The sequence below is a fragment of the Mus caroli genome, unplaced genomic scaffold, assembly GCF_978045245.1.
Source record: "Mus caroli unplaced genomic scaffold, Mus_caroli_1 scaffold_9, whole genome shotgun sequence".
Classification (NCBI taxonomy): Eukaryota; Metazoa; Chordata; class Mammalia; order Rodentia; family Muridae; genus Mus; species Mus caroli.
In genome coordinates, this window is record NW_028227264.1 from 18,546,421 (window position 1) to 18,574,398 (window position 27,978).

The 27,978-nt window shown below is 41.3% G+C and overlaps 1 protein-coding gene across 3 annotated transcripts in view; it reads left to right on the top strand.

Annotated features, from left to right (window-relative positions):
* The first annotated feature begins 2,515 nt into the window (after nt 1-2,515).
* The window catches only part of Hbs1l (HBS1 like translational GTPase), a 72,312-nt gene continuing 46,849 nt past the window's right edge, over nt 2,516-27,978 (top strand). The window contains exons 1-5 of one of the 3 annotated variants that reach the window (XM_021173801.3): nt 2,516-2,710; nt 5,293-5,358; nt 10,053-10,166; nt 13,200-13,394; nt 14,703-19,462. In XM_021173801.3, coding sequence (XP_021029460.1) covers nt 2,668-2,710; nt 5,293-5,358; nt 10,053-10,166; nt 13,200-13,394; nt 14,703-16,120 — 1,836 coding nt within the window. In that variant the 5' untranslated portion in view covers nt 2,516-2,667 and the 3' untranslated portion in view covers nt 16,121-19,462. Of the gene's footprint in view, nt 2,711-5,292; nt 5,359-10,052; nt 10,167-13,199; nt 13,395-14,702; nt 19,463-27,978 lie in introns of those variants that run through there. The other 2 variants (XM_085842678.1, XM_021173802.3) reach the window with 2 other exon arrangements.

Genomic DNA, 27,978 nt, shown 5'->3' on the forward strand with positions numbered 1-27,978 from the left:
GTTTTCAAAGTTACTCAGTACCACCATCAACAGGAAGCTTTCAAGTTTTATCTTTTGCTGTGTGTCTTAGGGCTTTATTGCTGCAGCAAAACACCGGGACCAAAAAGCAAGTTGGGGGAAAAGGGTTTATTCAGCTTACACTTCCACATTGCTGTTCATCACCAAAAGAGAGTCAGGACTGGAACTCATACAGGGTATGAACCTAGAGGCAGGAGCTGGATGCTGCTTACTGGATTGCTTCCCCTGGCTTGCTCAGCTTGCTTTCTTATAGAACCCAGGACTACCAGCCCAGGGATGACACCACCCACAATGGGCTAGACTCTCACCTGCTTAGTACTTAACACTGCCTTACAGCTGGATCTCATGGACATATTTCCTCAACTGAGGCTCCTTTCTCTCTAGCTTGTATCAAGTAGATACAAACCCAGCCAGTACAGTGTGTTAAAAGACTCTGACAAACAAACAAACAAAACAACTATGGAAGGAAAGGGTTTATTTGGCTTACACTTCCAAGGTTTTTTGTTTGTTTGTTGTTTTTTGTTTTTTAAGATTTATTTATTTAATGTATAAGGGTACACTGTCACTGTCTTCAGACACACCAGAAGAGGGCATAAGATTCCATTAGAGATGGTTATGAGCCACCATGTGGTTGCTGGGAATTGAACTCAGGACTTCCGGAAGAACAGTCAGTGCTCTTAACCACTGAGTCATCTCACCAGCCCCACACTTTCAAGTTACAATCCATCACTGAGGGACATCAAGGTAGAAATGAAGCAGAGACTGAAGCAGGGACCACAGGTGCAACTGCTTACAGGCCCACTCTTCTGCTCATGCGTGGCTGCTTTCTCTTACAGCCCAGGCCCCGCTACTAAGGAGGTTGCCCTGTAGAGCAGAGTGGAAACTCTTTGCATCAATCAATCAAGACATTGCCTCACAGGACAATTCTGATGAGGCAATTTCCAGGTGACTCTGAGTTATGTCACCTTGCCAGGGAAACTAACAGGTGTAAATAATATACCATTTTCAGGAATCAATACAAAACAGACTGGTCCACACACCCCAAGTTATGCATCATGTCTGAGGCAGGATTGTTTTCTTATTCACCCTACTAGTTATGTGGTCGGTTTATAACTCATTTACTTCAATAGCCGCATCAGTGACTTGTAATTAACAGCATTCACGTTTACAGTGGGATAGAAGCTGACCCTGGTTTTTAAGTTTTATGTATGTGACGTTGAGACAGGGTCTCAACAGTGCTGGTTGGCCTGGAACTCCCTGTGTAGCCAAGGGTGACCTTGAACTCCTGGTCCTCCTGTCCCTGTCTACAGAGTACCAAGATTAAAGGAATTGAGCCACCAGGTCCAGCACATTTAATATTCTTTAGCACTTAATGTCCTGTGCTAAGTCCTCTTACATGGGCAAATATTATTTATGAGTTTGATAATGTATAAGATAATATCTTCACTTACAAAGAAATAGGCTGCAATGTGGAGATTATTTAAAGGTATAAACCAAAACACTTAAAAATCATAAAATTAGCATCTACTCTTTTTTTTTTTTTTGTCTATAAAGTTTTGCCTTGGAGCCATATGAAACATTGTGAGTTAAGAACACCATTGGGTAGTCAGTCAGAACTCAAATCTGAGCCCCTTACAAATATGGATTTAATTTGTGTTATCCTCATTGTTGTGGATTAGAAAAGCTGAGTAAGGAGGTGTTAGACATTCGCCTTTGATTCCAGGTCTTGGCATTGAAAGCACAAGCTACAATAAAATGGTTTGTTCAGTGTGATAATAAGGTTGATGTTTTTTACACAGCATTATTAGCCTTGTGTTGTATGAAACAAGGATGTTTAATAACAGGTTATAGATTTATGTGTTATTACTACATCATAAGCACCCAAGGCTAGTTCTGTGTCTGAAAAGCTGTACTAAACACCCTTAGCAAGTTCACATATTTATGTATTCAATCAATGTCTAAGGCTTCCTTCTTAATTAATTCGTGCTAATGAAATATTTTACAAAGCTAAGGTCAGACAGTTGTTTACCAGAGCTGTTAATGAATTTAAGATGGAGCCCATACCTGAAGCCATGAGTTACATGCGAAGCATATTGACCCAGTGTGGCTACATTTCAAAGCTAAAATTACTCATTCAAAAAGTTCCCTCTACAGCTTGGACTAATTATTATGCCAAATTTACACGTTTGTTGATTGCCTATAGTGTTTACTAAGGCTTAAAAGCTGAAACAAAGTCCTTGTTTTTACTGAGAGAAATAGGCAGCTTTTCAGATGATCAAAAACCAAAGTTGGGAAATAATCCTGAAAACCGGTGTAGGTGAAAGATCCCGGCTCAACAACCCTCTGGTTGCTTCATTTCTGGCCTTGAAGTCCACGTCAGTCAATTCGCTTGTGGGCGGGACTTCGCCCCCCCACCCCCGCCCGCCAGTTCGCGAGCGCGCACGCGTTCCCGGGAGGCCCGCAGTGACCCCGAGAGCTTGCCGTCGCGTAGTGCGCAGGTATGACGTCGCGCATGCGCGGACGCTCGGCGCAGAGGCCTGGCGGAAGACAAGATGGCGCGGCAGAGGTGTCCCGCCCGCGGTCTGCGCCTCGTCGGTTTCTGAGCCGAGTTTTTCTGGAAGGGACGGCGGCAGACGCCGTCTGTGCGCGATGGCCCGGCATCGGAACGTCCGGGGCTATAACTACGATGAAGGTGGGTGGTAAGGCCGCGCCGGCCGTGACCTGAGCTCTTCCAGCTGTCTCCATGGCCGCTTTACATCTCCCTGGAATCCGGCTTGGACCCCGGAGCCACGCTCGCACTGGGGTCTGCGGCGGGGAGGGAGCGGGCGGAGAGCGAGCAGGACCTGAGAGGAACACCCGGGGAGGAAGCCGGCGTGTTGTCTGCCTCCTAGCTCAGCTAGTTCACCGACTGGGCAGGGGTGTAGCATCTCCAGGGCCCAGAGGTGTGGCGAGGTCGGGATCCGATGCTGTTCGTATCCAAGCGTCACCTCTTCTGTCCCTGTTTCCTGTGGGGACCCGGCAATGAGTTCCTGACGTCTGTCTCATAGCACTCCTTCAGACAAGCCCACGAGGCCTTAGTTAGAAAAGAGGCTGGCTTAGCGCTTACTTGCGGCCGGCCTACTACAAACGTCAGATTTATTTCGTTGTCCCCGTGTCCCTGCGTTTTTGACTGCTCCATTTTTTTTTTTTTCCAACGGATTTCAAAACTGGGGACGTGAGAAACAGAAAAGATTCTTGTTAAAAGGGCTCAAGAAATTGGGTCGATTTGCTGATGTTCAGGTGTATAAACTCAGTTATTGGCACACAGTGCTTAATGTAGATTGATTTTAAAAAGGAAATGGAAAATAACACCAGCGGGGAGGTCATGAAAAAGGGACTCGCAGTTTGTTGGCATTGAGTGGAGGATAATAAGCATCATTAAGCATCACAGAAGCTAAAAATAAACACAAATGTAAAGTAATGCAAGAATCCTAAAGACCTGCTGCTTTTTAAAATGGAGAACATGAAATGTTTACGCAGGCAGTTGTTATTAACACCCCCCCTTTGGGGGGATTGTGAGCTTCAATGTCCTTAACAGGTTTGACCAACCAACACCCTGGGCTGCATCTGGAGACTTTGACCCAGTCTGCCTGGAATGTCTTACTTGACAAGCATTCACTGTAAGAATACGTAGTGTCTGTATAAAAGGCCTGGTGGACCACTACCACTAAGAAATGACTTTGGACTGGAAGAGATTGTGTAGCTATGAAATAAGGGACATTTATTACCAATATATTTCCTCAGCCAGTGATAATTGACTATTTAAGGGTACTGCTTAACACATGAGGACAGTTTACAGTAACAGCTGGTTAAAGCATGAGAGATTCCACAGTGTGATGACAGTAATATAGAAACGATGCGAAAGAGAGGGTCTAAATTAGAAGGGAAGGGCTGGGGATTTCTGTGTAGCCTCTGATTGCCGAATACCTTCTTACCTTGGCAACCCGAGGTCCGGTTTGATTACTTTGTAACAATCAGTGACATCATAAGCAAGCGTAGCCTGTCTTGGGATGTTCCTCCCTTCCTGTTCATAAAAGTTCATTTTCACTTTTCTTCTTCCCAGTTAGGCTTCCTTTTGGGTTTTCAGTAATTAAAACTTTACAAAAGTATTCTCATTTCATTAGAGTTAGTCTGTGGACAAAAACAAAAACCTATTGGTTCCTCTGTGTAACACCTGCGTTACTTTACCATTTATTTCCGAGTACTTTTCAGGACTGCCTCTATCTATAGGTTTTTGTTTTGAGACAGTTTCATGTAGCCCCTGTTGGACTTGTAATCGCGGTATAGCCAAGGGTGATGAACATAATCTTTCTGCCTCTGATTCTGTCTCCCAAGTACCAGATGATGGGCTGGCAGGCCTGGTTTATATACAGTGCTGTCGGAACCTAGGACTGTGCATAAAGGGAGAGCAGCCGAGCTATGTTTGCAGACTCTCTCCGCTAGTTTAACAGCCTTTAATTGTATGTCTACTTCAGGCGTGTTCCCATATGCTCCGTATTTCATGATGCCTAATCTTCGTGGAGTCTGTGATCACCCTTTTCTGGTTTGTGAGATTTTTGGCATTAAGAGAACTGGGAGTGTGCGCACGCTATGTACTGAAGTGTCTCCATAATAGCCTCTGCTATAAATTTATATATGTTCCTTGCAGTTTTAAAGTACTTTGATTTGTTAACCTATAAACACTTTAAGTTAGTGGTCCATGTATGCCAGGTACTTATTGCCAGGAAGGAGCTGTGATTTCTCATGCTTTGAAACACATCTTGTACTTGGAAGAAAAGAAATTAGAGGCAGCTGTTGGAAGGTAAAGGTGGTGGGGAAGATTCTGGGAGCTTACCTAGAGAAAGAAGCAACCTTAGGAAAATCTCAACCAAGCATCTTCTTTGAGGCCATCCTCGTTCCCCACCAAGAATGTCTGTCTGGTTGCCTGTATACCCTGTGCTTACCACTTCTGGAAAGATGTGTGGTTAGATGGAAGGAGGAATGTGAGAAAATTAAATAAAGCCCCATTAACTTAAAAGCAAAAGACATATGTATGTTTTTAAAGTATAGATTGTCAGTGACATAGATTGTTAATGAATGACTTTTTTGTGGGAAAAGTTCTTAGAATTTGTGGAAAAGTAGACATTTCAGCCCCCTTGAAAGTTGATATGTTAACTTACTTTGTAGCTAGTCCAGGTGTTTCCTCACTGATATAAAAGGCTGGTTGTCTTGTAAAGTCCTGTGTTTGTCTTGTAGATTTTGAAGATGATGATCTGTATGGGCAGTCTGTGGAGGATGACTACTGTATCTCACCATCAACAGGTACGTTGTTCAACAAGGGGTTTCTGTGACTGAGCTGTCTAGACATTCAAGTGAGCATGATTGTCATCCTGGACCAGAATGTTCATGAGATTATAATATGTAATGTTGAAAAAGATATGTGTGTGTGTGTGTATGTCTTTATACACACATGTTAACACTTACAATAGATTATTTGAAAACCAAAAATAGGCCAGGGTGGCTTTGAACTCCTGATGTTCTCCAGCTTTGGTCATATTTGGATGGATTTGTAAGTAAATATGCCCCCACCGAGTTCACCTACAAGAGTTTCTTTCTTTACCCATGAATAATTTTTGTTCTCTCTCTCTCTCTCTCTCTCTCTCTCTGTGTGTGTGTGTGTTGAGATCTTCAGGGTTTGTTGAATATAGTTTGTATGAAGTAGAGTAGATTGTTCATACAGCAGAGTTTGCTCACAAATAGTGCAAATTCAAAGTTTCTCTCTAGATAGGCAGCATTTTCCTTGTGTGCTAACAGCACAAAAGTTATTCTTTCAGAAGTTGTTGCTCTGAGAGTTATACATGTGGCCTGGCTTACATGGTGGTTGATCACAGACTTCTGTGTGTCACGTTCCTGACACCCTAGCTCTGTGTTACTGTTGAACTTTTTTTTTTTTTTTTGGTTTTTTCGAGACAGGGTTTCTCTGTATAGCCCTGGAACTCACTTTGTAGACCAGGCTGGCCTTGAACTCAGAAATCCACCTGCCTCTGCCTCCCGAGTGCTGGGATTAAAGGCGTGCGCCACCACGCCCAGCTACTGTTGAACTTTTTGAAAGTCTGTTGACATCACCACACAGGAGGTGGTTAAATGCTTTTGCTTGATAAAAAAACTTACTTTTCACAAAAGCATGTAAATTGGAATTTTTTATTTTCTAGAATATTTTCAGGGTACTTAGTAGGCATGCTTGTTGCTTAGTAGGCATGCTGCGAGAGATCCAGGTTGTGATCACCATCATCACCCTGACAGTAGTGACAGCGCTACCACCAAAGCAGGCTAGAAAAGAAAAATGTGTGGTGTAGCAGTCTCATCAGACTGGAACCTAGCCTGTGCTGGCTTGCACTTCCCATGCATCACAGACTAACCTACAGTCTGCATTCCCTGCTGCAGCCTCCCTGATGTCGGGAACACTGGCCTGTGTGCCCTGGCATGACCTGAGAAGTGAAGAGTTGGGACTGGACTAGTTCTGTTACTTGGAACAGTGGCCTCCTGTGGCAGAACATCAGGGTTACTCCCTGGCCTTGTTGGCTGCTCTGTGACAGTCCCTCTGTTGTGGTTTCATCTTCACACACCAGGATCAGGATCACACTGTCCGAATAACCTGCAGCAGAGTTCTTCTTTGGGGATTAGTGAACACATGATGTCTTGAGAGGCTCAGGGAATAACAATCTCCGTTCTTCTATTTGTTCAGGAGGCGAGCATACTCCACTCATGGTCTAATGAAGCCTGTAATTGAGTTGCTTTACCAATTAATAGAAACTTCTAAACTTTAGCCACGGATGCATGCATGCATGCATTTTTTTATTTCTTGATAAAGGTTGGGAAGTAGTCCTTGATATATTTGTTCTGAGCCTGTCTGCCCTATATATTCTTTTTACTGTAAAGCAGCGGTGTCAGGTCCTGTTCAGATAGTGTGCTGCTGTAGTCTGATGGGTAGGGAAGAATCCTGACTTGAGTCTGAGCACGCTGACAGGAAGGGTGAGTAAGCTGCTGTGTTAGGGAGGATGTAGGTAGAGTGATGGCCACTGAGTGACGTTGGTTTTGGGAGCCTTACAGAATTCATACAAGTCACAGCATGAAAGGACGGGTGGGACAAGGGAACCAGTTGTGAAAGGTCTTTGTCAATTGTGTGTGTGTCAGTAGGGAGGGGATGTAGAGACTAAACTCGCTGTCCTGGAACTCACTCTGTAGACCAGGCTGGCCTTGAACTTACAGAGTTGTGCTCTCCTCTGCCCCCGAGAAGCTGGCATTAGAGATGTGCACTGCCACTCCCAGCAGGCCAGTGTGTCTTAAGCTTCCCCTGTGGTGTGAAGCAGCGAGAGGGGTTGCTCAGTGCAGGGTTCTTTTGCTTTGTCCTAGTTGCCTTTACTTTCTCTGGCTTGGGAAGTAGGAACCTCCCCAGAAACAGAAGCTTCTAGCAGATGGCGCAGGTGCTTGTAGGCTTTAACTTCCGCTTTGCAGTTGCTAGTGAAACTTGTTGAGGAGAGCGGCTGATTGTTACCTCAGTCAGCACTGCTGGTCGCAGGTTTCGTGGGTGGCAGTGGAGAATGTACACAGTTAACATTGAGCTAAGCAAAAAACAGTTGATGAAAGCCTGGAAAACAACTGTAAATCGCTAGGTAGCAAACAGAGTAAATCTAAAATGCCAGGATTTCAAAGCTTTACTTTACAGTTCACTAGAAATAAAAGACTGTCAATGTAAGTATTACTTGATGGTTATAAGCCTTATCTCTGGTCTGTGATTTAAACTGTGGAAAATGTATTCTTAGAGAACCTGTATGTTTCTTCAGTGTTCTCCTGTAATGCTAATTTTATCTTGCATAATATAGGGAAGAATATGCATATATGTATATAACATGTGCATTGTTGAAATACTTTGTGGTGTTAGGACCTGTAGATCACTAACAAAACCAGTAACCATCTTAGTGAAAGTACTTGCACATTTGGAGATAGATTAGCTCTCTAGTAAGGAACACGGGCTCAGGACTTTTTCCTTCAAAAGGTAAAAGCTTGATTGGAAGAGGTGTAAGGATTGTGACTGATGGGTAATGTTGCCAAGGCAGCGTTGTATTAATATGACACTCACATTAAACATTCCTGGAACAAGGCTGTAGCTAAACTGAGGAAGAATGTGTTGCCACAGTGTACCTACAGGTGCAGTAGAGATCAGACTTGCAAAGAACACTGAAGTGTTGGTGGCATTGTAGACCAAAGCATCTTTCCTGGGGCGCCCTCCTCACGCCTTCTTTACTGATCACTACAGATGCTTTTAGTTCTCTGTTTCCTTGCATGGATTGACTTCTTGTCAGTTTTCAAGTTTCCTATGTTCTTTATTGTAACTGCTCAGTCTCCAGTGATTAACCTGTTTCTCCAGTACTTGTTAAATATGTTACTCATTTGGATTTTAAGATGTGACAGAACAATTTTTTTTGTCTTCCCTGCTAATCTATATATGGTCATTGACTTGTGGCCTTCTGATTTCTGAATATAAATATTACACATGGGCTGTAACTTCATGTTTTCTGCATTATCTGTAAATTTTGGAGGTAGTTTCTCCTTCAGCATTTATACCTCCCTGGAGCCATGCACAGAAGTCCAGTGTAGGAATTGCGTTCATTGGGCTTAATATGTTCTTAGGGAAAGTGGAATACTGTAAAGGCCCTGCTCTGCAGTGCTGCCTTTGTGTTTACACTGTCCTTAACGAATATATGCCTAAGCCAGCGGCAGGGTGTGTGTGTGTGTGTGTGTGTGTGTGTGTGTGTGTGTGTGTGTGAAGTGACTGACTGCTTTATTGTGCCATTGTATGATTGAAAAATGAGCTGCTCAAAATGTAAGGTCTGTTGAGTGCTGGAGAGCCGATGGCTCAGCAGTTAAGCACACTACTGTGGGGCCATCCATCACCTCAGTTTCAGAGGGTCCAGTGCCTCTTCTGTGTGGTGCACAGATGCATACTGGAGCACCATATTCATATACACATTAGATAAATAAATTAAAAATGCATGCATACACGTATACACACTTAATTTAATGCTTATGCTTTCAGGAACTTTTTGGATTCTATCAAAATTAGTGTTTCTTAGATAATAAATTTAGTCTAGTGTTTGCTTCTCTATGAAAATACACTTGGGGTGCTTTCCTAAGTAAATGAGTTTGATGTGTGCTTCAAGATCTCAGTACCAAGAATATAAAGGAGCATAATCGTGGGCAAGGATGAAACTAGATGCATGGAATGGTCTTGGAAAGTAGGGGAAAGAACAACAGTGAGAAAGTAGTAAATCCTTAAGCTTAGGACTTAGGTAGAACTTGGGTGGATTTATATCATCCTGGGACATTGCTAATTCATCATTCTTGTCAGACTGGCTGTGAATGGTAATGAGATCTGTGTGTGTATTTATGCATGTAGATTTGTGCATGTCAGTCTATGTGCATGTTCCTGTGTGTGTGTATGTGTGTGTGTGTGATGCACGCATGTGAGTATGCAGATGCCTGCTGCCTATGTATGAGCATACAGAGGCCAGAGTAGAACAGCCTGATATTTTCCTCTGTTGCTCTGTTTTAGTGCCTTCAGACATGCTTTCTCAGTGAGCTGGAAACTTGCTGTTTAGGCTAGGCTAGCTGGCCAGCTAGCTGTTGGGTTTTGTCTCTTTCGGCAGCACAGGGGATACAGGCACGTTCGGCCCTGCTGGTTTTTCCTGTGGGTGCTGGGTAGTCACTGCTTAGCGTTGCTTGCAGAACAAGCACTGTAAGCCCTAAGGCAGCCTCTGAGCTCCCGGATTTGTAATTTTTAGCTCTTTTGTCTGTCTTTAATACTGAGAGTCAGACCTAGTCATACCTCCCATGTACTAGGGAAGCACTTTACCAGTGGGCTCGAGCCGCTTCTCATTTATCCTCACTCGCGTTAGAGACACATGAGAGCCTACTGCGGATCGGCTGTGCTACTGTGCTTTCTTTTTATATCCTAGCCGCTCAGTTCATTTACTCACGCCGTGACAACCCTGAAGAAGAATATGGCTATGAAGATCTGAGAGACTCTTCTAATTCTCTTTTGAATCACCAATTAAGTGAAATTGACCAAGGTATGGCTTTTTAAAAATAGCATGTCTTCTTTGGCTGAAAATGATTAATCACCGAATAAGAATTTGTAAATTTCATGGAAGTCATTCACAGTAATGTTTATGGGCATTAACAGTACAAGCACATCTTTGAAGGAAAATTTCCATTTTATTTGATGTGTCTTGTGAGTTGTGTGTGGAAAAAATGATTGCATTGAACACAACAGCTGCTCAGTCACAGGACTTTGGACTGTGAGTTTTCTTCTCTTATCCTTTACGTAGGGCAGAAAGTCCAGTGATTGGTAATAAGAACATGGAAAGGATCTTCGCTCATGAGCTTTCGTAGAGCAGATGATTAAGTGACAGGAGTTGTTTTATTGACAAGAACATGGCTTCCAGGAAATCTAGAGATGAAAGCACTAAAGAGCAGAGTAGCAGACTGCCCTGCTCTGCTGCCGTGCCTGACAGGGAAGTTTCCAGGAGTCAGGAAAGAGCAGCCGCCGCAGCCGCAGCCGCAGCAGCAGCTGACTGCTTGTTTTCAGCTCTGAAACATTTGAAAAGGAACTGTGTTTTGACTCCTTTTGCAAGTACATTTCACATTGCCACTGCTTCAAGTGTCACCCTAAGCCACAGACTAAAGGATAAAGGAGCACTGGGCCGGCCAGGGCATGAGTGATGGATGCCGTCTGTGAGAAGGAAGGAGGCTGAGAGGCTTCGATTTTCCCTTACAGTAGATTTTTTTTCTGTATGTGTTTTTAACTTGTAAGTTTATAATTAATCTGGAAACAGGAAGCAGTGGTGAGTCTGAAAGCTGATCTCTGAAGGTTAATAAAACAGCAACTCCTGAGGCTGGAGAGATGGCTCAGTGCAGTAGAGCACTCGCTGCTCTTCCAGGAGATCTGGGTCCAGTTCCCAGCACTCACGTGGTGGTTCACAAGCATCCATCCATCCCTTCTCTCTTCTGACCTCCGTGCCACCAGGCCTGGACTTGGTGCACACATAGTACAGGCAAAACACTCATACATATGAAGTTTATAAATAAATTAATATTTTTTTGATGCCAAGTGCTAACAAAATTTGGATAAATGGAAAGAAGACATACATATATAAAATTAGAGGTTAGAAACAATAAAGATAGAAGAAATTAAACTTTCCTTAGGAACTCTGTAGATTCACTTGAGCATCTGGTGGATGGCAGAACTAGAATATGCACTCTGGAGTTTTCTTTGTATTAGCATAGTCTTGAGGGATAAGAAGGTAGGAGTAGGCTAGAAGTCCTTTTTCAGCTACATGTGCTTCCATGGTTAGTAATTAAGGACTTACAAAAGTCCAAGTTATATTTGAGAAAGAAGGCTAGCTTTCTGGCCTGCCATGCAGCTGTTTACACACACGACAGGCATAATTGTCATGCATCGCACGAGGCGCTTTGTTGGCACTGCACTAACGCCCCGAGTCTGACTGCTTAGCGGTGAGCCTTACTTTATAGGGACACAAGTAGGATGTGAGTCAGTTAGGCCAGTCTACCTGCACAGGCTCCACTTTTCACCCCGATGACACTTCCACTTGAGGAATGTGTAGGGAATAGATCCTATAGGTAGTTATTAGAGGTTTGGATGCTATCTCTGCTAACTACTGACTTCCAATTTCAATGATTCATGGATTAATTCCTATTCTTCCCTATTCACAGGGAAAGCCTGTCAACCTTTTAAAGTAAACCTTACGCAGATATAAAGCAGAAATGTCCTGGCATTTAAAGGAAATTGTTTTTAATAAATAAAAGTGCAGTTAAGCGTGTACTGCAGCGTTTACAAAGGAGTCTTGAGCAGAGATGCCTCACAGTAGATCCTTTCACAGCAGCCTGTGGGGTACATGAGGACTGTGCTCCGAGGCATGTCCGGCATACAGCGTTCCTGTGAGGACCAGATATGATCAGTGTGAAAATAGCCAAATGCTACAGTGTGCAAATGTGTGCTTGTTTTATTCCTTAGCTTCTGATGAGTGTAAGACTGACTTTTTATGTTAGTTATAACAATAATGAGAATCTTTAAACATTACATCTCAGGTTTAAATATGGTTTTAAAAATGAATGTTCACTTCTGTCTTAGTTTTACGGACTTGATTATTTTTTGTGCTAAATTATTTTGATAACTTTAAAAGATAATTTTTGTTGGCTTTGTGAATAGCTTATCAGTTTGAATCACGTAAGAAATAGAGTTAGTGATGAACTGGGTTCACCACGTTCAAAGTAGTTCAAAGTCCCTTTCCTTTTTGAGCATGATAAAAGTGATGAGTATAAATTCCACTGTCACAGTCTATCAGTGTGCCATTTGTAATTTTATAAAGCTTTTTATTTTTATTTTTAAGTATGTGTGTGTGTATGTCTGTGGTTGGCTTGTGCATGGGAGTAAAGGTGCCCGTAGACCTCCAAAGAGGGTGTTGGCTCCTCTGGAGCTGGAGTCAGAGACTGCTCTGATCTGACCTGCCCAGCATAGGTGCTTGAGAACAAACTATTCTCTGTAGGAATAGTGCCTCCTCTTACCCTCTGAACCATTTCTCCAGCTCCATCCACTTGTATTTTTTAAAGCAAAAGGCAGTATTGTTCTGGAGACATGTAACGTCATCCTGTATTGAGAACGGGCATTATTATATACACTTTTTTTTTTTTTTCCGAGACACGGTTTCTCTGTGTAGCCCTGGCTGTCCTGGAACTCACTTTGTAGACCAGGCTGGCCTCGAACTCAGAAATCTGCCTGCCTCTGCCTCCCGAGTGCTAGGATTAAAGGCGTGTGCCACCACGCCCCGCTTTTTTTTTTTTTTTTAATTGTATACACTTTATATGTATTTTCCAGGTGTTATTCAAAAACATTGATTACATTGATTTCTTCACTAATGAGATGTGAGAAGGCAGGTGTATAGTAGAAAAATTAACTGTTGTAACTTCTACCAAAGAAAAGGGACCTTTCAGTATCCTAGTGTAGTTTACAATTCTCGACTGTGACACTGTGGAACTCTTTGAAGGTACTGTATAGTTCAGCTTTCTAATCTGTTGTGTTCCAGCTCGCCTGTATTCATGCCTTGATCACATGAGAGAGGTACTGGGGGACGCTGTGCCTGATGACATACTGATTGAGGCAATTCTGAAACACAAATTTGATGTGCAGAAGGCTTTGTCCGTGGTTCTGGAACAAGATGGTGTGCAGCCTTTGAAGGAGAAGAGTGAGCGAGCAGTGTGCGCAGAACAGCCTTCAAAAGGTACAGAACCTTCACCTGCTCTGCCCGGATGCTGCACTTCGCTCTCTGTGTGTCATTTGCCTTCTAGTTTGCACTTTTGTTAAGAGTTTTGATTTCGTTTTATGTGCATGAGTGTCTTGCCTGCATTTCTATCTGTGCCCCACTCGTGTAATGCTGTAGGAGGTCGGAAGAGGGTGTGCAGTCCCTGGAGCTGGAGTTCAGGATGGTTGTGAGCTACTTCGTGGGTGCTGGGAACCAAACCTTGGTCTGCTGCAAGAGAAGAGGGATTAATGCTCTTAACCACTGAACCAACTCTAGCCCGAGTTGGCAATTTTCAACCTGAGCATTATGTTCCCTTCCTGTTAAAGTGTATGCATACCAGTAGCACAAAGAAAGTAAAGTCAGATGAAAGAAACCATTTTCCTTCTTGTTAGTTTCTTACTGAGCTATTGTCTTTTAAAAATCTCAATGAGATAGAAATGAGAACCTAGCTATTAATGTTAAAAATTCCTCTGTTTATATTGTGGATGATTATAATTTCATGTTATTTAAAAATATCATTAAATAATATTAAATACTGAAATTATACTCATCACATTTTCATTTTTAGCTAACATGTAAGAAAACAATAGATCTTTAATGTTAAAATTATAGGGTTGGGGTATAGAATGTTATGGACATGGAGAAGTGTGGTGCACATGTACTAATTGTTACGAGTTCTGCTAGTGGGAGTTGATCATTTGTTCCTGGATTGATATGTCCTTTAGTCTTTGCATTAGACTTCTGCAGATTTGCTAGCCAACTACTTTGAAATCAGTCCTTTTCTTTGGGGGGAGAGAGCTGAAACGTACTTTTAATTGATCAGGATGTCTTTCGTATTAATAATGTGTCCTTAAAACACAAAAAGAAAAAACACAGGTGTTGTTTGCTTACTGTTTTTAATGTCTTTAAATACAGAATAAAATGAACCCAGTTTTTTTTCATTTCTTAAAGTTTTAATGAGGTTATCATGATAATTTTACTATGATAGACCTTCACAGTCACGAACTGTATGATTCAATAAATTCATGACAGCTAGAACATTGGTACTTACGGTTACATGCGCAGTGAGCATAGCATGAAGGTAACTTAGGTTGTTAGAGGTGACACTCCTTTTTATTTTCCTCATGGTCCCTATTGCTAAATAATAAACAAGTATCATTTATATCATGATCAAGAGATGCACTTAGTAATTAAATGCCTCATTTCATGTCTCCTTTTGGTTGCTGTGACTGTCTCCTGCAAATGTCAACTCATGCATCTGAACATTAATGGCTCTTGTAAGGTAAGGAGTCTTATTTTCTTCCTTTGGAGTTTCACCCCAAGATGTTCACCATTCTTTTCTTCAATCAGAAAATCATTTGGATAGCAGTAGCAAACCTTTTGATTGTTGTAGCTCAATAGCAGAATATGGATCCCATAGTTCTTCACTTGAGCCACGTCACTATTTACTTCATAGAAAAGAGAAACATGACAGATCCCAAAGTGAAAAGGAACTAGAATCATGTAAGTTAACAAAAGAGCTGGCTCTAGCTCACCTGATTCATGATACGCCAAGAGATTCTTGTGCACGCCAGCCGTCAGCCAGACTGCCACCCTCAGCCAGCGGGCAGAGTGAGCTTCTTAAGAGCCTAGGTGCTGATGAGGTGAGACCTCCTGCATCTGCCTGTGCTCCTGAAGAGGATTTTACCTTCAAAGGGATCCGAGACTTAGAGTCCCCAATGAGGGAGGACATAGTAACTAGTGGTTCTTTGGGAATTCAGAGCAGCTCACTACCTGATTTTCAAAGTACTCCCGTGCAGAATGTCTCGGGAAGCTTAAGTAATCCACTGCTCTTATCTAGCCCAGTGGAAAATAATTCCACTATAAACACTGAAGTTGAACAAAGTGCCAAGAATAATATTGTAAAAAATAACAGTTTACCATTTTCCCAGCGTGAAAGTCCATCCCTAGCTGAGCTGTTTGAGGAACACAGAGGAAACAGCTCTGGCCAGTGCTTTACTTTGTCTGACCTGTGTAACCAGTCACCTGCCAGCTTGGGTTCCCTTCCCCTGTCACAACTGGCAAACCGCTCGCAGTCTGCTAACGGAGTATCAGAGTTAACAGGATCTCTGTCATCTTTGGCATTTTGTAAAGCTGCTCCCACGAGAGACCTGGAGAATTTATCCCTTTCTGATTTGATTGCAAAAACGATTGAACTAGACGATTCTCAGATTAAGAGAGATTCTTTTGAGCTTAGTTTATCTGAAATGAGGAGTCCTGAAGTTGATTCAAATATTGATCTTAGTGTCTTGATAAAAACTCCAGAGTTTGTCCCAAAGCCTGTAGTTGCCCCATCAGTTGCTCTAACACCAGACACTAAAGTTCTGAGTTCAAAGTTAGGGAAACCTTCCAGTTCCACTAAGGACAGTATGAAAGCCAAAGGAGCCTCCCTTGCTAGGAAAGCCCCTCTGTCTCTGCCGTGGACCAAGGCCCTTGCTGCTAGGCCCTCAGCTTTCGCTTCAACGCTGTGTCTTCGTTACCCACTGAAAAGCTGCAAGAGGCGCACTCTTGAACTCTACAAGACTTTCCTTTATAGCAGACAAGTTCAAGATGTATCGGACAAAGAAATAAGTCCTCTTGCAGCAATAACGCCATTTGACTTCAAATCAGCGTCTCCTGATGACATTGTAAAAGCTAATCAAAAGAAGGCGTTTACTAGAGAATAGGGACACAAGGGAGACTTGGCTACTGTTGTAAGCTTTTTAATGCAATGTAAAGGTTTTGTAGGATCATTTTATATTATGGAATTCTAATTGTGATTTTTATTAAAATTGTCTTAAGTCCGTCCAGTATAACAACTTAAGTCAAGGATTTTTATGCACTGAGAATTTTTTCCCCGATATCTTGGAGTAATGACTGGTTTCATTTAAATTGCTAGCTCATAAGAGTGTATGTTTACAATGTGCAAATAGAAACATGATATTGTGAATTGGACTTCAGATACTTCATTTGATATCCAACTTTCTGAAGTTTTTTCTATGAAATATTTTTTGTCCTTTTTTCTTAAATGAAAGTGCAAATACTTAGGATTGTCATGGTCTGAAGATTGTTCTCAGGAAATAGAGCATAGCTGAGACATGCTTGTACTTTCAACTATTATTTGTATCATTCCTGTTTTATTATTTTACTTAAGTGACTACTGAAACTTTCCTATTAGAAAAACTTAAAATTCTTGATTTTTACAAACACTATGAAATATGGTTAAGGTGATTTTTTGATGATGAAGATCTTTTAAGGGACCATGTATATATTGGAATTGGATTAATACATACATTATTTTTATACATTATATATTTTTTAGGCTTTAAGGTATCCTCTTTAAAATAAACATGTAGAATGTATTTGGAAGTATGTTTGCATGTTATTTAAATAGTTTTACCAGATCTCTGACAGTTGCTGTAGAGTGAATAATGAGATATGGATCCTTTCTTCTTGTTCCTGGTGGCTGTGTGCCCAGCACTCCCCAAGCTCCCCAGTGGCCGAGCCGTGAGAGTGCTTGTGCTCAGTAGAATAAGGATACTTCTACACTGTGGGTCCTCAGCTAGAGTTAGGAGTCACCAGAGAATATTTTCTAAACGTAGTTACTGTTGCTGCTTTTCAGACTGGCTGACTAGGTTTCTGAGGGAGGCCCTTGGGAATGTATTTTCTAGATGATACTTAATGTATCAAGTGATACATATGTCTGCTTCTCCTGGAGAATTGTGAAGTAAAAAATTTTAATGTCAAATATATCAGAGCAAGTTAATTTCTAAAAATCAGAAATATCAAGGACAAGTTACTAATCAGGGATAGTTGTCTTTTGCCTAGAATGATAAACAATAGTGTTAATATTCCTTGCATAATGTTATTTCTTCATAAATATTGAGTAGCTGCCCACTAAACATTTTTTTTCCTGGCAGCTACTTCACTATTTGGTTGTGTGTGTGTGTGTGTGTGTGTGTATATGTGTGTCTGTGCGTATGTGTGTGTGTATGTGTGTGTATATGTGTGTATGTGTGTGTCTGTGTGTGTGTGTGCGTATGTGTGTGTATGTGTGTGCGTATGCATGTGTGCGTATGTGTGTGTGTGTATGTGTGTGTATATGTGTGTGTGTGTATGTGTGTGTGTATGTGTATGTGTGTGTGTATGTGTGTGTGTATGTGTGTGTTTATATTCAGATTGGTTTTTCCAGTAGTTTCAGCTGTATGTGATACTGCCACATCCAGTATTTTACTGAGCCACAATACAAGTCCCACAATGTGTTTGTAACTATTATTTCATTATTTCTAATGTTTAGGAGACTATAAAAACCACAACATGCATTTTAGGATTAGCATTAAAATTTGGGTTACCTTTAGCCACTGTCTTTGGTTTTCTGGTCTTCTACCTCTAGTGGTTTAGTATTCCAACTATTTAGATGTTATGTGCAGGTAGTGTTCAGTTTAGAGTTGAATGTATTCTTAGAGTTTGTAACGCGTAGTACTCCTCATAGATTAAGCCCTGTGTAAGTGATTCTCTTTTCACACAAAGCCATATATTCAAATATTCATATTCAATTTCCACTTGATCCATACTGAAGAGTATGATAGTATTATTTTACTTTTTATGATAGAGTAGTTTTTAAGAAGAGAAACAATATGTTGTAAACTGTACTTAGTTAGGTGGGCTGTGTGTACTTGTTGGCTGATTAGGATTGAAACTACCACTTAGTTTTTTTCTCATGCAGAAAAGATATATATATTACATTTACATGATATATATTTTACATATATATATGTGTGTGTATATATATATAATTTCTTCTAAAAAATAACTTCCTAGCCTTCCTGCTTCTTTTGACTTGGCTCCTAACCTGTCTGGCATGTGCTTAACAAGGTCTTGCCCTTCTGACTGGGAATGTTACAGTTTCTGAGACTCAGAGTGAAGCTGAGAGTCTCCCTGCTGTCTGTCCCCCTTGCCATGGTCCCTGGCACAGAGCAGGGTGTGCTCATTGGTAATAGGCATTGTGACTATGCTTACAGCAAGTGTGTACAGCTGCTGCTGTCTGGTAACACAGGGATGTTGAATGTGTTAGGGTTACCTTTGTTTCCTACTTCAAACATCCACGTTGACACGCAAAGGCATCTTTGTGCTATGATCAGATGCCTCCATTTACATAGGAATACAGTAAACTTGTTCTAAATGATGGAAAAGATGTTCAGAATGATGTCTGTTGCTCTTTGTTCTCTTTGATCTTTAAAGCTCTGTTGTGTTCGTGGGCATTTTGTCCTTCTCATTGTAAAGTTCATGGTTCTTGGAACCATGCATCCTTTCTGCTCAGGCTCTGGCTGTGCCCTGCCTTTCCTGTTCTGCTCCCCCTGCATTTCCCCCTGTGCGCCCTCTGCTTTGGACCTTCCTTTCTTCTACCCTTTCTCAGAAATAGCAATAGCTGTTAGAGTTGATATTGCTATGGGGCTGTCGTGTGTCTAGCTGTCACCCCCAGTGATGACACCACGGAAGGGTTGTGACTATAAAAGGAAGCACTTCAGAGAATACAGTGCAGAGAAAAAGAACATGTTTGTAAAATGTCTGCTGTCTTCTAGATTGGCCTCGAACAGCTTGTGTTTGGATCATATATATTGAAAATGAATTATGTATCATCAACTTTCTCTTATGTTCACAAATGTATATATGTATATATACATATATTTGTTTATAAAATGAGTGTGTATAAGCAAAGATAATATTGGATAGAAAGGGAAGAATTAATAGGAATTTCTCTGATAGTTTTTATATTTGTACCTATAATTGCATAAGACTCTGTAATTGTGTAACTAATTTTCATGCTATGGAAACTTGTCACATTTTGAGTGTATATATACATTTTTATAAAAGCTACATTGAAAGAAGTTACAATTCTGAGGTTTTCTTAAATCAAGTATGAAAACATTGTTTCCCCATTAGAAGTCTCTATAGGAGTTTGGTATTTCTGAATGGTGTTTTGATAATTTATCCAGAAAGTACTACTTTTCATATTACTATAGACAGAAACCAAGCCACGGGCTGTGAAGAATTTTTTCCAATGTATTCATCATTTATAGTTCTTTTTCCCCATGGAATTGTGCATGCCTGTGTGCCTGTGTGTTTGTAATTTGATATTTTATGCCTCATATAGAAACATAAACATTCATACAGGTTACTGAGGTGATGGTGGGAGGGGCAAGGATTGAGAGCACACTTCCTGTCTTGTCACGCCTGACTTACTAAAGCAGACTGGTTTAGATGCAGGCCTTATGCCAAAGTGAACAGCCTGAGGAGTCTTACTTCAAAGACAGGGTTGGATGTAGGCTTCTACTTACAAGTTGCAACACTTGTAACTCCGAAAGAGATCTCTCTCTTTTTGTCTCCTCATCTGAACTGCTACTTCTTGATTTTTCATTAGCATTGTCCACTGTTGACCCAGCATAATCTTTGATGCCTTTCTTCCTGACCTAACTTATAATTGACTGCCACTCTTATGTCTGACTCAGGAGTAAGTGTTTATTTAGATACACATACATGTAGATAACTTGTTCTTATTGTTTGGGTTAATTCTATTCTACAAGGCGACTGAGACATTCTTCGTATAAGACATGTATTACTATGTCCTATGATTACTGTGTCCTGTAACTGATGAGCCACAGGTGGCATGCACACTAACCAGTCTATTCAAGAGAGATTACTTAATATGTATTATTGCATCTCATTTCTGCATTAACAGTGAGCTCACAGGTAATTAACAGAATATCTCATCTATTGTGCACTGTTTTTGTAACACATTTCATAGTTTTCTGATGTTTAGGGATTGTAGACATGTCAGTATTCTGCTTCTAAGAAGACAAAAAATAAGCTGGGCGTTGGTGGCGCACGTCTTTAATCCCAGCACTTGGGAGGCAGAGGCAGGTGGATTTCTGAGTTTGAGGCCAGCCTGGTCTACAAAGTGAGTTCCAGGACAGCCAGGGCTACACAGAGAAACCCTGTCTCGAAAAACCAAACCAAACCAAACCAAAAACAACAAACAAACAACAACAACAAAAAAGAAGACAAAAATAGAAAACCATGACACCAAATCACTGAGAAGCCCGTGTTTATAGTATGAGAGCTTGAAATAAGGAATAGTGCTGCCATGTTTGACCTCACTTGGGATCTTATCTGTTGAGGACTCAAACTGTCCAGTGCTCTGTGCAGGCCTGTAAGTGATGGATGGCCACAGTTCCTTGAGTGTGACTTGGGAGTTACAACTACATGTTGGAGAACATTGGTATACCCATTTTTTGGTCCATAAATCAAGGGGATCTGACATAACATCATCGCCCCACTGGTTCCCATCGTTAGCTGTTAGCTTTTGGAAGGACTGCAGAAACAGCTAAGGAGTTTGTTGATTGACCGCATTACCTCTTCAAATATTTCATGCACCAGACCCAGTATAGTTCCTCTGAGATGTTCAGATCATTTCCTCTTGTTTGCCTAATTGTTCTGCTTTTATTTCCTAAGCCCCTGAACCAAATGTGTTTAGTTCATCCACCATGCAGTCTCCCAGTACATTCCTTGAGCTTCCTCTTCTCCCGCCCCTTGCCTCCTGTGCCTGCCTCCGTTCTCTTCAGACTGGAGTCATTGTGTCTACCCCTGCAGACTTTTTCTCTTGCCTTTCCATATTTTTAAATTATCTCTATTCTTAGAAGTTTTCATTTTTAATTTTTGTTTACTTTTTTCTGTTTTAACTTCAGTAAGTTTTAACAACATGTGTATATATATTTATCTAAAAGCAGAATTATATGTATGTATTTATAGACTACAGAAAATAGTCCTTATAATCATTGTTACTTCTGATTCCTATTTTGCCATTTCTTAAATTTTGGCTTAGTTTGGGCAGTATTTCTTCTGTCACCCATGCTGGCCCACAGTTCACTGTGTAGCCAGTCCATGCTGACTGCAGCTTATACCGTTCCTCTTCAGCTGCCTCGTTGTTGAGTTGACAAGGTGTGTACCACTGCTCTCAGCTCTTGGGTTATATTTTAGAAGATATATATTTTTTTTTTCAGTTTTTAAAACAAGTTTGTCAGTCTTCTCAAGATATTTTGTTTGAAAGTTCTGATTCGTTATGTTAATGAATATGAAATAATTTATTCTAATACCTTTGACAGAGTCTTTTATTTTTTCGCTTTGTGTCTTTAATTCGGTGATACTAAGGGCTAACATAATAAATTTGGTTTCCCCACAAATATTTTTACCTTTTAAAGAAAAGTAGGTTTACTATTAGCCCTGTTACATACAATTTTTTTTTTATACAAAATTTTTCTCTATCTTGGGGCGCTACTAATACTTTTGAATTTCTTTTAGGTTTTAATATTTTTGTAGATTTTGTTTTTCTGAACTATTTTCAAGTAGCTTTCTTCCCCTATTAAAGTTTAGAGAATGGATGTTTAGTGATCATAAAGCATCATCATCTGGAGTGAAGACAGCACTGTTTCCATGGCTACAGAGGCTTTGCTAGTGTTACTAAGTATTCGTGTTCTCCTAGGTTTCAGTCAGTATCAGTCTCCTGTGATGTACAGCCCCTTGGATCCTCTCCACCATGCTAGATTCTGTTGGCCATCATTTTATGACACGCACACATAAAATTAGTTTATATTGTTGGTTTAGCACTTGCTGTGTATCCAGGATTGGTTCAAACTCAGGGTTCCCCTGCCTGAGCCCTCTCAGTGCTGAGTTTACAGGTCTGTACCACCATACCCATCGTTGTCTTTTTTCCTGAGTCCTTTATCTTCTCCTCCTCTCAGAAGATCACAGAATCGTTTCTGAGTTACTAGGACATGGTGATGATTTTGTGCCTTATATTTTCATGACAAATAGCAGATTGTGTCCCTTGTTTGCTGTAGTACCTTTCTTACTTTCTGTTCTTGTGTGACTAGTATATTGGTTACTGTTTTTGTTGCTGTGATGAGCCTTCCAAGCAGCTTGGGGAATATTTGCGCTTATGGTGTGGGGGTAAAATCCACAAGGCCAGAAGCATAAGGGTCAGGTTCTAAAAGCCTGTAACGCGTTTCTTCACCGAGGCTGTACCTTGTGAAAGTTTCAAATCCCTCCAAAGCCCTGTCACTAGCTGGGCTTTTTTTCTTTTTTCTTTTTTTTTTCTCTTTTTTTTCTGTCTGTTAAACAGATGAGTCTGGGACTATCTCAAGTTAATACAGCTAGCCAGTCTGAGTCTCTCATATCTCTTGTAGCTTTCATTTTATTTCTACCCTTCCTCTCTGTGCAGGAGCTTTCTTCCTGATCTTCCTTCTCCATCTTGTTGATTGTGTCTTCTTCTGCATGCTTGAATACGTTGGCTGTGTATGTGTGGGGTGCCTGGTTCCTTGCTGAGGCGGGGCACCATCAGATCTCCTAGAACAAGCCGCCATGTGGATGCTGGGAGCCAGACCTCGGTCCTTTAGAAGAACAAAAAGTGTTCTTTAACTGCTGAGACGTTTCTCCAGCCCCCTCACTCTAGTTCTAAAAATCTTTTATCCTTTAAGCTCTTCTTAGCTATAGTATCTTTACTATTGTTCATGCTAAAATATGAAATTATTTTCCGGTGGTTGGAGAGATAGCTCAGCGATTAAGAGCACTGGCTGCTCTTCCACAGGGCTTGGGCTCAATTCCCAGCACCCACATGTCAGCTCACAACTGTCTGTAACTCCTGTTCCAGGGGATGTAACACCCTTGCACAAACATAAATGCAGTTAGATCACCAATGTACATAAAGTGAAAATAAATTAGATTAAAAAGTATTTTCTCATTCATATTCTGCATTCTTCGTCTGCTGTTAAGTTTTCTTTATTTTTCTTAGAGTATCTCCATGTCTCAGCCCGTTTGAATATTCTTTATTTGAGGAAGAGGGAAATTATTTAGTTTAAAAAATATATTTACTTCATATTTTAAATTCTGAAGCCGGGCGTGGTGGTGCACGCCTTTAATCCCAGCACTTGGGAGGCAGAGGCAGGTGGATTTCTGAGTTCGAGGCCAGCCTGGTCTACAAAGTGAGTTCCAGGACAGCCAGGGCTATATAGAGAAACCCTGTCTCGAAAAACCAAAATAAATAAATTAATTAATTAATTAAAAAAAATTCTGTATGTGTGTGGGGTTATATGTACACATGAATACAGCTTTCCACAGGAGCCAGCAGATGGCATCAAAATCCCCTGGAGCTAAAGTTCCAGGTGGTTTATCCAGTGTGTGTGCTCAGAACAGAACTCATGTCCATGCAGGAGCAGGAGACACACTTAACTGCTGAGCCATCCGTCCAGCTGCTGGAAGTTCACATTCAACAGCATCACTGAAGAATAACGGGGAGTGTGCAAGGCCGAACTTAGGCTGTCTTGTATTATATTTTTGGTTGTGAGCCTAGCCTTTAACTGCTGAGCCATCTCTCCAGCCCCCGTCTTGTATTCTTGACCTTGCTATATTCTACTCTGGATTCAGGCTCAGCACAGTTTTATAAATACTTCATTTTCTTTCTTTGAGACATAGCTTAAACCTCTTACCTTTAATAGTAATTCGTGTAATTTCTAAAATAGTGTATTAAATGTTATCTTTCTTAATTTTGATAACTCTGTTAACATATATGTTAAAACACGCTAGTAGAAAATGCATATAGCCTAAGAATGGGTCACCCATACAGTTTGTATGAGTGAGTTGTTAAAAGAGTGTATAAGAGAAGATTGAAGTCAGCATAATCTGTCAGTTCTCTGACGTGTTCACTCTGTCACATCTGGGGTGGGTGGCTCACACCTTTAATCACATCACTCTGGAGAGCAGAGGCAGGCTGATCTCTGAATTCTAAGCTAGCCAGGACTATACAGAGAGGGACCTCATTCCTCCCTCCCTACCCCAAAAAAGCATGTCTCGATAGTGGCTTTATCATGCAGACCCCGTGTTGTGTATCTGTACCAGGTGTGACTGCGGAGACGGTGTTGTTTAAAGTATCCTTAGACCATGGCTGAGTCATTTCCTACGAGTGCCAAGCTCCTGTCTAAGATCCCTAGCTTCTCCTTGTGCTTTGCTCCCTCAGACTTCAGAGTGAGAGCGAGGGGGTGGTGGGGATGGGCTGTAGGTAGGAGCTGCAGCCTCTCTCCTCTCTCATGGCATCCTGGAAGTGTCCTGTGGTTGGTATGAAGACTTTACAATGAAGGGTTAAGATGAGAGTCTGACTACTACTCAGTTTATGTGACCTTGCAGTAGTAATGCACTTATATATATTTCATTTTACTGCAGTCAGTTCTGGGTTTATAGGCTGTTAAAATAGGCATGAGTAAGTAACTTCTCTAATTTTCCATTATAAAAGTATTTTCTTGGAAAGTTTTCCCTAATTGATCCTTTACTGAGTATTTTTATTCAAACAATAAGAAGAATTTACACATCTTGTAAAGATAACTGAGAATGAATTGGCTTTGTGCTTAATATTATGTGGGAGTTTTTCAGAGGAAGTGGTTGAATTCAGCGAAGAAGCTTAAGTACTCCGTAATGTTCTCAGAGTCTCTTCGTATATACACCTACACTGGAAACATTGAAGCATGAATTGCTTAATTTAAAAATAATTTACTTTAGATTCTTAAAGCTTTTTTATTTAAAGCATATAAGTTACTTGAATATTACGTAGAACTTCCTTTTAATCCTAATAACTTTGTTTTTAAAATTATCAGGATTAAAATTAGATATATTTACATATAATTATTTCATTCTATGGCAATGATAAGTCTTTCAGTAGAATACCTTTTGAATACATGCTACTTACTACTGAGTATTTTAGTGAGGGACACAGTGGAGGGAGAGGAGAGATCAGTTCAGTGAAACCAGCATTTCCCTACTTTCTATTCCTTTCTAGAAAGACTTCAGAGAGAAGTATGCCAGCGTCAGGGTTACAGAGAAAGTCAGAGCACGGGCTCTCAAAACCCAAAGGGTGGCAAGCCTGGGATGTTTGCTCACTCCTCCCGTGTCTGCCTCACAAATGCTGCAGTTGCAGCCATGTGCCACTCTAGCTAGCTTCCTTAAAATCGTATTTCTAAGATTGTATTTTTAATTATGTATGTGTGGTTGCATGCACACACATGTGTGAATGCAACTTATAGAGGCCAGAAAGAACATCATATCCTCTGATTGGAGTTATAGGCAGGTGTGAGCTTCCTTCCTTAAGTGGCTGCCGGGACCTGAACTCAAGACCCGAGAGGGCTGTATGTGTGCTTTACCCCTGAGCCCATGTCTCTAGCCCCCTTTAAGAGCTTTGTAGTAGCCCACTGAGGCAGTGTCTGGTGATTTTATTTAACCAAATACTCGTGAATTTAAGTTGTTTGTTGTGCAGTCTCAGTTATTTCGTGACAGGTATGATTCTGTTGTGAAGCTGAGAGATGAAAGGGATGGCTGTTGTAAGATGTTTATTAAACTGATTTTACATAGAATTTTGAGTCCTAATACCATTGCTGAGGCTCTTTAGTAGAGGGTTTCATGTCACATTGATGAGTGTTAATTTGTATGGAAGTTGTACCTGTGAGTGAGCTGCCAGGTGCGGGGACAGATATGTGGCACTTCTTGGGCAGTCATGACACCAGCTGTCAGAGTGCCTGAAAACTGTGGTACCTAGAGCGGTTTGCTGTGTGTTAGCATTGCTACTGGACCATTTACCTAGAGCGGTTTGCTGTGTGTTAGCATTGCTACTGTACCATTTACCTAGAGCAGTTTGCTGTGTGTTAGCATTGCTACTGTACCATTTACCTAGAGCGGTTTGCTGTGTGTTAGCATTGCTACTGTACCATTTACCTAGAGCGGTTTGCTGTGTGTTAGCATTGCTACTGTAGCATTTACCTAGAGCGGTTTGCTGTGTGTTAGCATTGCTACTGTAGCATTTACCTAGAGCGGTTTGCTGTGTGTTAGCATTGCTACTGTACCATTTACCTAGAGCGGTTTGCTGTGTGTTAGCATTGCTACTGTAGCATTTACCTAGAGCGGTTTGCTGTGTGTTAGCATTGCTACTGTACCATTTACCGGAGAGGACAAAGTCTGCCTCACAGGCCTCTGTGAGAAGCAAGCTCCCCTGTGATTTTGCGAGCACAGCATCTCACAGATGGAAAATGCCCAAGCTGAGGCAACCGCTCTTGGTTCTCAGAATCCCCTTTAGTGAACTGAGGCACTCGCTTTGCCCAACTGACTAACTCAAAGATTTGTAGTTTAGATGAATTATCTGCTAACTTTCCACCACTTGCCCATTTTTTTGCACTCTAAAGTATGTTCTTTAATATACTCAAAACATATACAGAGATTTTTTTTACCCCCTCAGGGAAATGGTTGTGAGTTACCGGGTGGGTGGTGGGTGCTTGGCACAGACCTCAGATCCTGCAGCTCCGTGCTGTTAACCACGGAGTCAGCCCCAAGCTCGCTTTAGTTTTGAAAGCAGTCTGCTCACACACAATTCTTAGAGTAGTCGTGATGTTAGATGAGTGTCAAGTGTTAGGTACTTAAAGTAGGAAATTCATGGGGATCTTAGAGAAATCTGGAGTGAAAATGAGATAAACGCCCACGATAGAGTGCTGAAGAGCAGCAGTATACTTGTATAGATGGCTTTCCTGGGTGAGTGTGGGTGAGGATTTAAACTTCTTTCTGTAATGTAGGAAAGGCTTTAGTTTTCAGGCTGTTATAATTTTGGCCTAACAAGCAAACTTTTTGGTCAGAGCAATAGTATTAATAAATAAAATGTGGTTTTGTTCAGATATGAGTTTTTTTCTGTGCATAGGCACATATGGAGGCCAAAGGTCAGTCTTTGGTGTCATCTCAGGAGTTACCCGCCCGCCTTGTGTTTTGGAACATGGTCTCACTCAGATGCAGGGGCTGCCTGACCGCTGAGCTAGGGTCTGCCTTCCTCCTCCCTGGCTTGGCTTCTTATGTGGATCCTGAGGATTAAAACCAGGGTCGCCCTGCTTTACAGTAAACACGTGACCAGCTTCTGTCTCCCCAAGCCCAAATACAGTGATGTAAGGAATAATTTCTCAAGCACAGCATCAGCTCTTTCCCAAGTGACCAAGAAAAGTTGTTACGGCTCTGACGGCTACAACTTTTACTTTGTATCAAGGCTTATGAGGAACTCAGCATACATTGAAATCTACTTACTGCATGTGTAAATGAGTGTATGTACAGTATGCTTGTGTGTATACATGTTTGTGCATGTGTGTGTGTATACAAGTAGGTACTATGCATGTGGCTGCCCAGGGTTGATTCTTCCGCTTTCCTCACTGAGGCAGGAGCTCAGTCAAACCAGAACTACCCATATTGGTGGTCTTGTTAGCCAGCTTGTTCTAGGAATCCCATGTTGTCTTTCTGACACTAATTACATGTGGGCTGTCGCATCCACCTGTAACTTTGACATTAAGCCCGACATTTTGATGAGTTTCTGGGGATCTGAATGCTGATCCTCAGGCTTTTTCAGCAAGCAATTCAACCTCTGAGCTCTTTCCCCGGGTCTTGAAGTTTTGTTTTCTCAAGTTAATGGATTTGGTGTTAC